We start from the raw sequence: 16,092 nt of genomic DNA on the forward strand, positions 1-16,092 counted from the left end.
GCATAATGCATTTTTTTCTGCCATACATAGCAGATTACTTAAAATATTTTTGATAGTAATAGTCTCAAGGTGAATTAGATGCCACAAATGCAAATAGTGTCACAATTTGGCTGGGTTTCAGAAGGATGAATATCTATGTTTTCTTATGTCACAATCAAAGTGCTTTGTCCACATGCCATCTATGTAATTGTGTTGTTTATGAGAGAATGAACATTTTTATTCATCCTTTTTAGAGGTAGGTTGATTCTGTAAAATGAGTCTGCTAGGGGACTTAAAGCATATTCTCTGTGGACATGTGGGCATCCTTTATACTATGCAACTGAATAACACCGAAGGTGTAGTGGGAAGCTACTGGGAATCTATCAGGGTTATGGCGCAGCTAGCAGACTTGTGACATGTCTGTGGGAATAGCCTGATGATATGAGTAACTCAAAACAGTAGTTAAAATAAATCTTATAGAAATCTAGTGGACTGAAATTATGCTGTTTAGATGCAAGATCTGGTAGAGTAGGAAGTGATTTTGTCTATTTGTTGGTGGTGATAGGCCTGGAAAAAAAAAACCAACCACCTGTGATACTACTATAGTATTAGGAAATTCTCAGTTTTCTTGCATGCATGTATTTGAAACTGAGACCATGACTGAGGGACAGGTAGACTTTAGTGTTTTATTGCATGTTGGCCAATGACAGACACTGTGCTTGGTATGATATAAAGAAAAGTATGTGTGTTAATATAGTTTCCAGTGGCAGCTACAGAAATCAGGCTAAGAACAGGCTTGATCAGAAAGTATGTTGATTAAAGAATATGCTGAAAAAACCTGTGTGAAGACAGGAAAAAGCTTAGGAGTAGGGGCTCGTGTACTGGTGTCTGTTACAGATTTTCAGTATTTTTTTACAATAGAATGGAATTATGGTCTTGACTTTGGCCTATAATAAGAGATGCTGTGTAGGTTTGGCATTATTATTTTGCAGTGACTGTCAGGAGGTAGATTAGAAAGCAGTTTGAAGAGAGAAAGTACATCATTTATCAGATCAATAAGCTGTTATGACACCACGATGCACACATGATGCTCCCAGTGAAAGAAGTGTTCTAAAGAAGTCTTTGCCTTGGTTTTCATATTACCTTTGGAGCAATAGGCATGTTCACAGACTCTCATGTATTGCAATAACACTGGTGGGAATAATTAGGGAATCATGCAAATCTGTTGCAAAAACTATGTGTAAATATATTTAGAGCATTTTTGTTTGTTTCCATACAACCAACCAATTGCTATGTTGATACTGATGTAAACAGTCTGTATAACCAGCAATAGTAAGCAGAGATACTCCGGGTTTGTGTTGCCTTGTAGCTGAGGACTGAGTCTAGCACAGTGCCTCGAGAATGATTCAATGCAGTTCAAATTAAACCCTCTTCCCTATGCAACAGTAAATGTACGTGTGGTGAGTTGTGCACTGTTAAAATGAATGATGATGACATGTCTAGGGTGGAACACGTTGCAGTGGTGCATGGTTAGACATATGTGCAGAAAAAGTAGTGGTGTGAAATTGAAGAGAGTAGAACAAATTCAGAGCTACAGGCACACAGAGACAGTGAGAACTTTCAGTGACAGAGAACCTTGTCTAAGCAACGTTCTGTAATGAGTCATTGTAAGGCTTTTTTTATTCCTACTGAGGTGGAGGAAGAAGGGAGTAAATGCATGTATTAGTCTAATGAAATGTTCTTCCTAATTATTTTTGACTTGAGTTAACGTGTCTTATTCTGTTGTTTACTATGGATGTTCTGATTCACTTGATGCCTATGAAAGGGTGAAACTGTTTTAAGCCTAAATGAAAAGGCCTTATAGGTTGATCTGTGATAACTTCTAGAGTAGATTATATTAATGAGAGGAGGAATTAAGTTACAGCTCTACCTATACAACTAATGCAGACTTTTTAAAGGTACTTCTGTATTAATTTGACCTGTATTGAAAGGTTTAAAAGATTTAAACTATCAGGTCCAATTTTCAATCAGGTCACTTAAACATCCATGAGTCTGCAAGATCTACTGATGTGACATTAGTTTCTTTTAATGCTTAAGATGCTTCTGAAAATAGGACTAGACTATCTAACTTAGACCTTGCAAGATAAACAGATAATTTCTTAATGATCTGTCACAGCTTCATGACTTGTTAAACATGTCCAGGGTTTATTCAAGCTTACAGACTTTTTGGCATAGCTGTTCTACTATTAACCCTCCAAAATGTTAGCCAGTGCCTCAGGTATTTGTTGGGACTTTTTTTTTTTTTTTTTCATATGTAGCAAAGAATTGGGAGTTGTGACTGTGATCTAGTAAACATCAACACTTAATACTATCCAGATTCCAACTTGAAGGCTATTTATGCCAGCTAGTGTATATAGCGCCCATTAACTCCACCTGACTGTTGGCATCCATTCAATTAAACGCTCCTTTTAAAAGTATGAAAGTCTAAACCATTAGGAATCATGTAATATGGAAAAAAAAATACCACAGCCAATTTTTTAAAATGAACCAAATCCTTTTGTTCTTGGTTTATGTGCATCTTTCACTGTACTTCTAAATCATTAAATTAAATTGTATCCTTCAAAGCTTTTAATTAAATTTTTCATCATACTTTTTATTTCTCTCTATAGTATAATGAAGAACTTCACTATGTAGAGCCGTGTCTGAATGGAACATTAGTTCAAGCAGACAGAGCCAACAAAGAGGTAAGGAGTGAAAGTAACAAAACAGCGGAGAGATAGGATGCAGTGTGTAACAATGTGCTATAATGATCTTTTCCTAGTACAATGCATTCCATTATTAGACTTTAATAATTATTCCCTCCATGCCATTTCAATGGAATCTTATGTGACTTGGTAGGAAGAAAAAGAAATAACCTCCTAGTCAATTTGATTGAACAAACTTAATGAAAAAATACAGAAATTACTGAAAATATACTCTTAATAAAGTTTAGTAATTATTTTAAGTAAAATTCTTCAGTTGCTTTGAACTGAACTATCATTCTTTTACCAAAAATGACCGAGGAATGGATTTCATTCTGAAATCAAACTAACACTAAAGTTGAAACAAAATCTCAAAACAAATATAATACTATGTAAATAAAAAAATCTAGCATTCCAAACAGGTGTGTCAAAAATAATAATGCATTCATTCAAGAAAGTTCTGTGAAAATGTTCAAATTAATTACATCCTACTGGCATTTTTCAGAAAAAAAATACAGTGATTTCAGTGAAAGTTTTTTTGGAGGGAGATTGCAGTATATATCTGCAGCTTCAAGTTTAGTTTATTGCCTCCCATTCAAATGCAGTTACTCTGTGCAAGAATTACTCCACCACACTTCTTAGAAGGGTAAGTTTGTTTATGCCACGTAAAATTATGAAATAGTTGAAAAGTCCTGTGTTTCTTGTAGAGGGAAAGGCCTGTTAAAAAAAGCTAATTATGTTATTATAGAACTTCTTCCCTGATAAATCTTCTTAAAGCGACTTGTCTACCTTTACTGAATCTTGCTTATGGCTGGAGAGGACAGTAATCTTGCATCTTTCTTTAAATACCTCTCTCTTTTTTCACTAAAGGCAAATCAGTTTCAGTTCAGCACTGAATTGGGCTTAATATTCAGTGTAGTAGTTCATTTTTGCTGAAGAAGTTAGGGAGATGTTACAGGAGGTAGAAAACAGCTCTGAAAACACACTTCTAAGTGTGTCAATGTCTAAGTGTGTATACCAAGACAAACTGAATTTTATCTCGTTATGCTGAACTTTACTCCATTGCATTATTCACATGAGTTCTTTGTATTTTGCCTACATGTACACCTACATTCTAGAGGAATTATTCTTCATGGGCTGCTTCCTTAATATACTTAGTGTTCTCCACTGTTGATTCTTAGATTATCTAAATATCATTTGGTTACTGTGTGGAATGACATGAATTGTTTCTAATAATTTAGTGTTGAAGACCCTTATTTGTGAACCGTGATACAGTTTTCTAAATGAGCACTTTATTGTGGGTGCATCTAATGAGCCATATGAAAGCTCTGCAAGTTCTAGACTTGAAACTAAAGATTCAAATATATTGCTCAGATGTACTGTCTGGAATTAATCCTACTGTTAACCTTTCCATCACTCTGCAATTGATCAAAACACAGATTACTGTACACCCATATGTTACTTAATGTCAGATTCCTTTTAATTTAATTGATCAAAAAGTTTTTATGCCACCCAGATGATGCTCAAATTTTACGAACAGTGCTCAATTATTCAAAATAGCGAAGTACAATTTCATATTTTGTTCTTCAGAGTAAGCTTCAATATAAGTTCTAGTTAGCTAAAGTACTATTTTTTTAAAAATATTTCTGGAGTCACTTTGTGCTTTATTTTGCCTATAAATTGAATAATACATCCAAGGTTTTGGAGAATAACTAAATATGACCTTTTTTTCCAGTTTTTTATATTAGTGAGCTGGTTATTGTTCTTTCCTTAAAAGGCTAGAACCAGAGAATAAACTTGAAAATAAGTAGCATGTAATAGTTTTGTGTATTATGATGAGTTCTAACTCATTGTAAGAATTTACTCATTTGGGCTGTTACTTTAATTTCTGTGAGTCTGACAGATATACTAGACTTCTGTAGTTTTATCTGTGTAATTGCCAAGTGTCCATTGTAATATCAGATGAAAGTAGATTAAATTACATTTTCTGCATCAGCGTTACAAGGTAACTACGCCTTTGCACGTTCACTGGTAATAATAGCTCTTTCTTTTGTTTATTAAATGATAAAACAGAAACAAGAAAAATACCACGAACAACACTGTAATATGTATTTTTTCAAACAGCCATTATCAACATATAACCATTATTTTCTGTATTGGCAATGTAGAGCAAGTGACTGATGTTTTAAAATACATGCTATTGTTTCAGTTTATACATATGCCTGGTTTTTTGGAAGTCCAACGTAGGTCTGAAGACATAAGTATATATCCCTTCCACAAATTTCTATCCTTTATCTTTTAATATGAAATATTCTCCTCAATTGAATGGAAGCAAGGATGACCACATCTGTTACTAGCAGTAGAAGCTCTATTAGCACAAAAATAAATACCAGCATTTTAAAATACATCAGAATGATTTTTCTCTAGCTAGCAAATATCTATTCCCATATACTAACTTTAAGCAAAAACAATTAGAAATTGCTGTAAGAGTATTTCATATTGCTACATTTTTCCCTTACGTGGAAAGAGGAGATGTGTGTTGTTGATGATTGCAGGGACTGAATATTTAACAGGTCACTCTACCACTCTTGGTGATGTATATATTGGTATATACACACATACAACCTTATTAAAGATAGGTATTTCTTAATGCAACATTTGTTGCTGGAAGCAAGCATTAAAAACAGTTTTACCAAGCTATTAATTTATGCTGATTAAACTTTAATTTCTACCATTTTGACAGTATATTTCTCTCTCTCTCTCTCTTTTTTTTTAAAGCCGTAATACATGAGTGCTAATATAAAAAATTCCCATTAAATGACCCTTTAACCCCTCCCAACATACACAGATGCACCCCCCAATTCTTGCTGACTGCATCTTTCTAGGTTCATCTGACATTACATGTAGCAAATAAACACAGTTCTTAGAAGCAGAGATAAAAAATTACTCTGAGATGTTTGACTGGAGCTTTTTATCTCACGAGGAAAGCAGCTGTTTCAATAACTCAAAATAAAAATTGCTTTCACAGGATCAGTACTGCAGCTTACATTTGTCTTGAAAGTATTTATTGAAGAACTATTCTTCTGTCTTTATATGAGGCTCAGATGTTTTCAGATGGAATCTTTCTACTGTGAAGATGTCGCTTAAACATGCTGAATGTTTTTCTTTTAATCGAGCTTTCTTTAGTCTCTAAACTTTACCAAAACAAAGAAATAGAAAAAAGAAATCTAGGTTAGACTGTCCTTATCACTTGCACTTCACTTGTAGTGAGGTAAAGGCCAAACAAGCTTCTCAGCAGAATAGATAGGGTTAAATTATACTAACTTTGGGGCAGATGGTCCAGGACTGGACTTGGGGAGAGGTCCTCTTTTTTGTGTAGAGCTGAGAGTGGTGTTTACTTCTGCTGAGAGAGTCCCTTCTGCCAGCACAGACACTGCCCCACTCGCTCATCCTGACCTCTTGCACAGCTGCAGCAGCAGCCAGCCTGGCTTTCCAAGATCTATGTAGGCATAAGTAAAATAGTTTGGTTTGCCACCTGCAGAAGTCTGCTGCCTCAGGCAGGTGGGCTGCAGCCAGAGCCTATTCTGTTTCCATGCACAGCCTGTCCAGGTAAGATGAAACCTGGAAACATCTTCAGGGGTTGAAGCATAAGGATTTTTTTTTGGTAGCCTGCAGGAAACTGCTTCTGCCTTAGGGTTTGTAACAACCTGGGAAATGAGTGCTTCTTAATGGTGTTGGTGCTGAATATTAAATGGGATTACGGGTAGCAAATGAACATGGTCTTTCACATTCAGGGATGGGTTGCATAAATTCTTCTTGATAATGCACAGGGAATGTAACAGGTTTCCAAAGAACCAGACTTCCAGAAAATCCAAGTAGCCTAAGGGGGAAAAAAAAAAAAGTAAGTGTGTGTGTGTGTGTGTATATATCTATCTATCTATCTATATATATATCTTGTGTCTGGTTTACACATTTTCTCAGTGAAACAGTATGACTCTTGCTTTTTTTTTTTTTTTTTTTCATTTCCATTTTCCCCTCTGCAACATCTCTCCTTTTATTGGGAGGGAAACAGTATTGTAAACACAGTGTTAGTTCTACACATTGGCTCTAAATTGCTTACTATTATTGTCTGAACCACAGGGAACTACTTACCTAAAAGCAAAAAAATCTACTCTCATTAAAGTATGAAAAAGAATTTAAAGCATTGTAACCCTCTTCTATCCACTCAGTAATGTGGCTTAGTTTTCTGTTCCAAGTGTCAGGAAAGATATTATAAAGCCTACATCATCATCCCCCCACCTCCGTCATTTTTCTGTCTTTGCCATTCAGGTAGGAGTGTGACCCTGACACTAGAGTAAATCTGTACAAACTGCATAAAGAGTAAGGATGTTGCATTTCTCTTTGAATGACAACCCAGTTATTGGTGAAGCTGCATTTAGTTCCTCTATAATCTGCAATCTGTATTCCGGTTGCATCTTTACTTAAATTATTACTTCCCTAGCCCTGTAGCTATTTTAGGTCTCTCTTCTCACATCCACTTTAGTAAGGGGTGACATGTTAGATTTGTTTGTTAATTTATATGATACAGGAACCCAAGTTAGCTGAAGATTCTTGATCCTGCCTTGGTTTGTTAAAAGAGCAGTTAGAGAGGAAAGAAAACATAACATGAGTACTTTTACCTTTGCAACTTCAATTTAGCCAAATGCATGTTTTGAAGATTGGTGCAGATTTCATAGTGATTGGCATAGTGAAAGTAGTGAAGGCAGGAACTTTTAAAAATTTTTTTATTTGTTTGAACAAGCCTCATCATACCAATGGGATTTACTTGATCAAGCTCACTCCTTGATTAGACTAATAAATATCTGTCTGGTGAGTAACAGTAGATTTTTAAAGGACAGAAGGTAAGTTTAATATAATTCAGCATGTAAACATTTAACATATTCATGCATTTTTGTTAAGGGAAGGGAATGGAGGTTGGGGAAAAATAGCTTTCTAGCCACAAATCTCCCAACATATTGATCAAGTAACATGCTTTTCTTTAAGAAAGAGTGAGGATACATACAAAGAGGCAATGATTCTAAGCATCTAAACCTGTTCCCTACCAACTTCAAGAACAGCACAATAATGCAGTCTTGAGTTGTAAATCTTCATTTAACTTTATTTTATTACTGCTACAACAACCTACAAGGAAAAGATGCTAGTACAATACGTTTAGAAATTTCCACAGATTTTGATCAAATTCTTTTTTTTTTTTTTTCTTCGGCAAAACTATTGGTTCTGTAAAAGCTTATGTTATGAATAGCTTTCAGAGCAGTAAGGATCTAATTGCACTGTGAATTTCTGTCAGATACAACTTCAGAAAGCATAGTCCTTCTGAGAAACTTTATTGAATCAAATCTGGTTTATGTATTTATAAAAGACACACCTACAATGTCAAATATGACAGTGATGTGAGCGATGTTAGTAAATGTGCCACCAGTTTTACTAAGATGAAAAATAGACATCCCAGTACTAGATTTCTTCCAACGTATAGTGTTTCTGCTTTCATTTTTACAATAGGATAATATAGTAATTTGTTTTAAGAATAATTATAATTTCAGGTGATATGGCAGACATCAAGTTGTATCCACTTATTTCTAAAATTTTTCATATTCTAGCATTTGACATAAATTTTTTGTGTTGGCACATACCTGCACTGAAGGTTCAGTTTAGATATGTGGAGACATATTCTCAGAATGTTGTAAGCTGTCCCTAATTTTCAAAATTTGCTTCACATTTATTTTCTCACAAAAATTAAATCTATAATTACACTGGGTAGCATAAATGAGGTTGAAATTCATATGTGATGCTAAATGTGATTTAGTAATATAAAATACGTAACATATATTTGAATTTACCAGACTAATTTATAATTTGGCATTAGCATTAAGCAGCTGCTACCTTGAAGTGTATCAATTTGCTATACACAAATTTAAAAAAGAGTGGGAAATAATTCAGACATTATTCTGTCACCGTCTGCACTTTCTCCACAAATTATAAACATGTGGAACTGCCTATTTTAATACTAGTTTTCTTGGGCCAAGAGGTTTTCATCTTTGAGAAACTCCATGTTACAATTTACCTACCCCAAAGGAATCACATGACAATCTGATTTAGTGTAACTCCAGATTTAAAGTAACAATATTACAATATACATTCCTCTTTTATATGTTGTTTTAATGTGCCATATATGGGTTGAGGACATTTCTCTGTAAATGTTTCCAGATGATATATATCATCTTCTATATGCACAGATAGGCATAGTAACTCCAAACTAAATGAAGAACTTATCCCTGCATAAATTAGTATGACAAAAATAGACAGATGTAGTGTGTAACTTCCAATGAGCTTTTATTTTTGTATGCAATTACCAGAAATTAAATAACCAGAAGACTGATTCAGCAATGAAGCTGAGTGTAATTGCCAATAAGAGGTCAGTAAATACAAATTTTGCATATTGAATTTTATTTAAGCAAATTACTTAGGTGTATATTTATCTATCCATCTCTGTCAGATCTCCAAAAAAGATTGTTGATTGTATTGTTTAGCTGTGAAAAAATCAAAAATATAACATCTCACTGAAATCTACAGTAAAAAAAAAAAACCTGGCTAGCCATTATAAACCCCAAAAATTTTCAGCTAGCCCCAGATCACTGACATTTAGTCTGAAGTTTTTTATTGCAGCCTCAGGCAACTAATTTACTTAACAAGAATTTGGTTTTAATCTGAGTATATTGAATCCTGAGCTCTTTGTTCAGGATTGTTTTCCTGAAAAAAATCCAGTCTACCAATACAATATGCTAGGGAAAACAAGTGGTTAGATAATCATCACCAGCAAGCTAACCTGTAATTGCTCTGGTAATGGATTTATGGATTTTAAATGGGATGGTGCTTAAATGCATTTTACAGATGTGAATACACATTTATCAGCTGTTGGTACATGTGGGTAAACTTCCCTGTGACACATCAGCAAACGTCACTCTCCCACCTCACACATATACCTCTTGATTTTTTTTTTAATTTTTTTTTGTTTGTTTTTTATTTGATTTGAGTTTGTTTGTTTGTTTGTTTGTTTGTTTTTTTAATGTTTTATATGCTGATGTTGTTCATCTTCACAAATCTGATAAGTCTTTGCCAAGTATGTCTCAGGAGCATTTGGAGTTACTTTAGGAGCATGGATGAGTATGGGAACTAATACTAGAAGTAGCAAAGTCTTGCACTAAAGCTGACAGAAACCTGGAGGAATGTTGAACTCATTAACAATGTTTTTCTGTAGATAGCTCACCCTCATCAGACAATTAGTAGAAAATATCATAGTTTCCTAGTGTAACTGTATAAAATCTGCTGCATATATCAGTTGTGAACTGTTACTTTCCTCTTTGGAATTAGTAGGAAACGCTTTATTCGTGTATGCTTAGACTTGAATCTATGGTCCTGTAACCCCATCTAATTTGAGTATTCCTACTCATAAATGGTACCTTATTTTTGGTAATCACAAGGAATCTATAATAAATTGTATCTGTACAGGGTACTGGGACTACTGTGTAGCATATTGCCTTAACAAAAAGGAAATCAAAACTGTTGGTTGTAATAAAAATGCTGAAAACTGTATAAATGGGAATTTGGGCATAACTCAATTAACTAATACAGAATCCCTAAAAGATTAAAGAAAGAAAGAAAAAAAAAAAGAAGTGGCTGGTTTAGCTAGGCAAGTGGGGAAATAAGAGATGAGGACTTGATTTGGTCAGAAGTTTGCAACAGTAAACTCACTATCACTATACTTCCATCTTCAGTTGTAGAGAAATGTAATACAAAGGCAAACAGGTTTATTCAGGTCTTAAAAAAAAAAAAAAAAAGAAAAATAATCTGCTCTAAGGCATAGAAAGCTTAATTTATTGGGAGATATATCTCTATTTGTGAGGCTTTAGGTGATGTCCTCATGTTAAGATGCATTAAAAAAACTTGTGAAGTCTTGTAGGCTGCAAATTAAATATTGAGCCAAGCATGCCACTGTTGTGACCAGCTTTGTTATGATGCTAGGGAAAAATCCATCAGTGAAATTCTGTGAATGTTTGCAGTGGTAAAAAGAAGCTATACCAAAACATGAATGCCAGACATGAGGGATTATGCTAGTTGACAACTTGTCTGCTAGTTTTTGTACACGTCTGAGATGGCATGGTTATTGCACTTGCCTGGCATTTGAGAATTGGAACTCAGTTTTCTGCTTTAATATATCATTACTTGCTTTCAGATGTGTTTGTTTCCTCAGATGTTGAATGAAGATGGCTGTACTTTTTTCTTGTTTAATAAGGGTAAAACCTTGAAGGTTATGGAGTATCCTCATATTACTGTAATGGAAAAAAAAATTACCTGGCTGTTGTGCAGACACAGGACTCTTACTTGTTTGTTAGGAGTGTGATCAGGTTCTGTTCGCTTCTAGAATGTAAAAATCTATCTCATTGTGATTATAGATACCAGTCAGCTTTTATAATCTCAGAGAGTAAACCTTGTGAAGCCTTTAGAACAGCCTGTAAGATAAGAGACCAATAAAAACAGACACCTCGGAATTTCTTCAGAATAGCTTCCAAATCAGTAAATTATTCTTCAGCTTTACTATGGGCTAGATATGTCATTTTGGGAACTTCTGCCATGGAGGAAAAATACAGTTTTCACAGTTTTCTGGTCTTCATCTGAGAAGATTTTTTAAATTGCCTTCAATGACCTGAAATTAGGAAAGGAACATCAGATTCTCACCTGTATTCAGACAGCCTCATCTACCTCCCTAAATGCTTCTATGTTCTAGATAATGAAAAAGTGCTCTGAATCTTTGCAAAATCATACGTCATCATGCAAGCACAGATTTGTTGAAATAAATTATTTAACTTGAATTATTTAAATATGTTAACTATTAAGCCCTAATAAAGTAGGAAATTGAAAAAACAAGTAACAGAAATACTACTTGCTATCATATTTTTCCAGAAAATTTTACCTTAGTCCCTGAAGTATGAAAATGTAATGTAATAATCTAATCAAGTATGGTCCAAAGTCCCTACAATTGTTGAGTTAGCTGTGAGGCTAGAAAAGGTGAATACACCTGGGTGTACCAAAAAATGCTTTCAGTAATCTCATTATAAGAGAAAGTCCAAGTTCAGTCATGATAAATGGTTATAAATTTATCCCCTTGTTCAGTTATGTCAAAGCCATATGCAGCAGTGGTGTGATTTTAATATTCTGTATAACTGTCCCATGAGACAAAGAATATGATGGCCATTAAAAATCTTTCTACGTTCCTCCTCATTTAAGTTCTGAAATAGTCCAAGTCAAGTTGGGCCATCTGATTTTTAAGAAGAAATATGTGTGTGAATATTACTTTTCATCTTTGGAAAAACAGTATCAGTATACCCTGTTCACTGTACTCTCTTCTTCAAATACGCATATTTACAACTATACTTAGGAAAATAACCTGTTTCCTGATTCAAGGTCCATCAAGTATATTTGTTGATTTGTTTCTGACTTAGAGGGTCCTAACAAAATTTACAGAGTTTAAAAAGGAAATAACCCTTTTGATTTGCATACATGGATTATTATCAGATGTTAGGATCACTGTGACTTTCTGGTTTTGACAGTAGATAGTGTTTATAAACAGAAAAAAATCAGCAGTATGCAAAGGTAGAAAACCAAGTGTATGCGTTGCTGATGTTCTGGTTTGAACACTTGTAGATATATGCAGACTTTGTCCTGGCTGACTTGAACAGGAGGATTTGTATCCTCAGTCTCTTCAGCTCATGTTTTTCAGCCACTCTAAATGGATCGTAGATACCTCCGCAGCTGAACACAACTATGCTTCCTCACTGTAATAAGACACAACTTCTCCTGTTGGGCTCTGGCCCTATAATTTTGTAATCAGACATCAGAGTCTGATTGTCATAATTGTGTGCCTAATTTGCATTCAGAATTACCAAGATTATGCATGTCAATTAGGTATTTGAGTCCAGAATTAGATATTGCACATTCTGGTAATTGCACATGGAAATTAGGCACACAGTTGCATGCAACTGTGCACACAGTTGGACAGATACCCGATTCAGACTCTAGGAAATTCAGATATTGATCTACAAGGGTTTCAATAGGACAGTAAAGGGAATGAATATTATTGCTTGTTCAGCTTACTGCTAAAAGGAGTTATTTAGGGTATGAAGATTAAAAGATGCTTTTTGACTCATTAACAGCAGGGGACTCCTGTTTTCTCAGTTCTGTTTCAATTCTGAAAGTTATTGAAAGTGGAATTGAAGTGTTTGTTACCTCATTCCAGAATCACTTGTTCTTTAAATTGATGTTTCAGTCATTAATGTCCTGCCCTGACATTTTTTCACTACTAGTAGCTTTGAAATATACTTTTCTGGTTTGCAGTGCCATTGTAAGGGATGAAATTATTGAGTGGCACTTGGAGACATATGTGGGCAAGTTGTAGAGAAATTTTGAGAGATGTACTAGTTTGAAACTAATTTTCTCACACACAAAGAATACAACGCTTTTAAAAATGCCTTTTCCAGTAACAAAGAGGACACTATAGCATGACTGGCAGGGCATTGCTGTACTGACTGGACATGGTAAATAGAAAAAATTTAATGTTTGGAGATTTGGATTTTTTTCTTATAAATATTCCTTAAAACAACAGCGTGACAGATAATAGTTGTGTCAATAGTATGCCCTTTGAAGTCAGTAAAAGGTACCACTCTTTGAGGGTAAAAAAACAGGCTCTGTGAAAGTCCAACAGTACATTTTGATAGTTTAATAATAAACAGCCTCAGCTAGATGTAGAGTGAACAATCGGAGGAAGCTATTCTTTGTGCTGCCTGTGAAATGAAACGTGATTTCTTTTGGCATGGATCCAATTAATACCACACATCCAGGGCATCTGTTATGATAAAAAGGGAAAGAAAGAAATGTTAATTTGCATGTTGTTTTGTGATTTTTCCAGTGGACATACAAAGTGCTGAAATGCTCAAAAAAACAAAGACAAGACAAAGAATGGAGTTATTTTAAAAAACAAATCAAAAACTCCCAGAAGCCCACTTCCAGACAAACAAAGACCACACCATACATTCATTTTAGTTATTTAATCCTTTTGCAGTATCACCTTTTGTAGCATATGTTCACTGTGAAGCCTGGAAGCAGAAAATATTGTTTTGTTAGAATTTATAGTGCATGAAAACAATTTTTAACATTTTTACTGTTTTGTATCAGACAAACGTCAGTGATATACTTCTTCATATATCAACAGTGTATTTTTCAGAACCTGTATATATATATAGCTATGGCATGAGAAAATTTTTGTTCTCCTGACAGATCACATGAACTAAATTAATACAATAGACATTATAGCATATATTAGTAACTTTTGGTAATCTATTTATACTGTATTTTCATACTTGATAATGTATATGAGTTGTAATAAACATTCCACAGTACTTGTCTCTGAAATGTTCAGAGATTTTAAAAATCATTGTGTTTTTTCATACCAAAGTAATTCTAGTTTAATTATGAAGCAGTAATGTATTTCAAAGAAAATTATTATTTGTAATAAATATTTATTTTAACATACCTGATTTATGAAAAGGTAAGATTAGAAACTTATTTCCAATACAAAAATTTGGCTTTATCAATTTTTGGAGAGATCCTCTGTTTTGGGATAAATCTCTGTGTTAGTAGGGAAGCATCTATGGTAACTGTAAACTAACCTTAGTTCCGAGTATATGACGAGCTGTGAGCATAGGGCTGCTTCAGCAGCTTGAAAATGTCTGGTCAATGCATAATTTTGAAGTTATGGATTTGATTTTTATGTTGATGAAACAATACTGAACTGCTTGTTTTCCATATTTTTAAAATGCTAACAACACTTTCTGTTTAATATCAGCTATATGTAAAACTGGTTTTGCTAAAATGTTTCTTGGAGAATTTTATAAACATGATATATTTTAGTTTTTGAAGAATTCCAATGAACAATTTTAAAACCATATGAACTTTACATATTGCATGAAAAACGGTTGTATTTTCTGAATTTCTGAAAAGCTTTAATGACTGTAACAGTCCTGTGCTGTAGTTAACCCTTTAGTATATGGATTGATAGCAATATGTATTAAAGTCACCCTGAGTAGTGAAGTCAGTAGTCTCTGAATCCAACTGTTGGTCAGCTATCGTGTTTTGAAATAACTCTGGAAAACACACTGCATTCTGCTGCTGATAGTTGAAGTAGCCCTTGTCTGGGAAACTGCCATCTTTGTGTTTTCATTCTCAACTTCCAGGCCACATTAGTTGAAGTCAAGAAAATGCCAATGTGGCTTTTGATCAATTTGGGCCTCAATTTCAGATACACTCTTGTAATGACAAGTTGGATACAGAATAACAAGAGGTTCATGCATTTATTGAATATTTGGGCAGTTGTATTCATTCTTATTTTCATTATTGTAAAAAAAGCACAATTGTGTGAAAGGCACAATTCAAGGGACAGTAGTATTTTAATTCTTCTACAAAGATAATTAGTTTGTTTTCATTTTCTTGCCTGGAATAATGCTTTAAGACCAATCGACTTACAAATAAAAATTTTCCTTTTACTAACATATTGAGATATCTTTTTTATCCAGTTCTGGAGACTGAAATAATGCTTCACAAAAGCATTGCCTCCCCTGCTATTTCCCACCACATATGTATTAATTTTCTTCTTACAAATTAATTACATTTAAAAATGTATTTAAAACAGTAATTACTAGCACTATGGAGATACTAGTATTTAGTTAAGTTATCTATGTTTAAGCTGGCGAGAAAAAAGAACTGTTTTGCAGTGTAGCTGTATGGGCATTTAAGCTATCCCTCCTTATTTAGATGAACAAGACTGTGCCTTTTGGTTGTTCAAAGTCCTGATCTGCGAAGAACCACATTTACTAGGCAACTATGAAGTAATTGTTTTGAAAAAGCAGCCCTTTTTTTGTGGCTTCAGAATTGCCTGGAGACTAGGATGTAGATTTTCCTGTTTCAGCTTACTGAAATTTAATAATGAAAGAGGAAGTTCTCTGCCTTCCAATGTACTGCTGTAGTATCTTTTTATTTCACAAAATTTAGAAAAAATGTTTCCATCGTACAAAATCAGAGAAGTGCTTGTTTGCTGATGTTGCATACAGTGTCTCTTTATGATAACATGGTTCATTATACTGGTTTTAATGATATATTGCTCCTTCTTATAAACCTAAGGGAATTTGTTTCTTGTCTGAACATTTTATTTTTGAAAAGCAGTGCTAATATTATTTTGAAAATATGCTACCTAGTACTTAATAAC

At 34.1% G+C, this 16,092-nt stretch overlaps 1 protein-coding gene across 5 annotated transcripts in view; it reads left to right on the plus strand.

The window, feature by feature from the left end:
- The window catches only part of CACNA2D3 (calcium voltage-gated channel auxiliary subunit alpha2delta 3), a 467,172-nt gene that overhangs the window by 213,884 nt on the left and 237,196 nt on the right, over positions 1-16,092 (plus strand). For all 5 annotated transcript variants that reach the window (XR_004405904.2, XM_042799689.1, XM_032984346.2 and 2 more), the window contains one exon: positions 2,649-2,723. Coding sequence is in view for 4 of the 5 variants with exons in the window: in XM_042799689.1 (XP_042655623.1) it covers positions 2,649-2,723 (75 nt within the window). In the remaining variant the exon portion in view is untranslated. The remainder of the gene's footprint in view (positions 1-2,648; positions 2,724-16,092) is intronic.

The sequence above is a fragment of the Tyto alba genome, unplaced genomic scaffold (assembly GCF_018691265.1).
Source record: "Tyto alba isolate M040663 unplaced genomic scaffold, T.alba_DEE_v4.0 Super-Scaffold_3, whole genome shotgun sequence".
NCBI classification, from domain to species: Eukaryota; Metazoa; Chordata; class Aves; order Strigiformes; family Tytonidae; genus Tyto; species Tyto alba.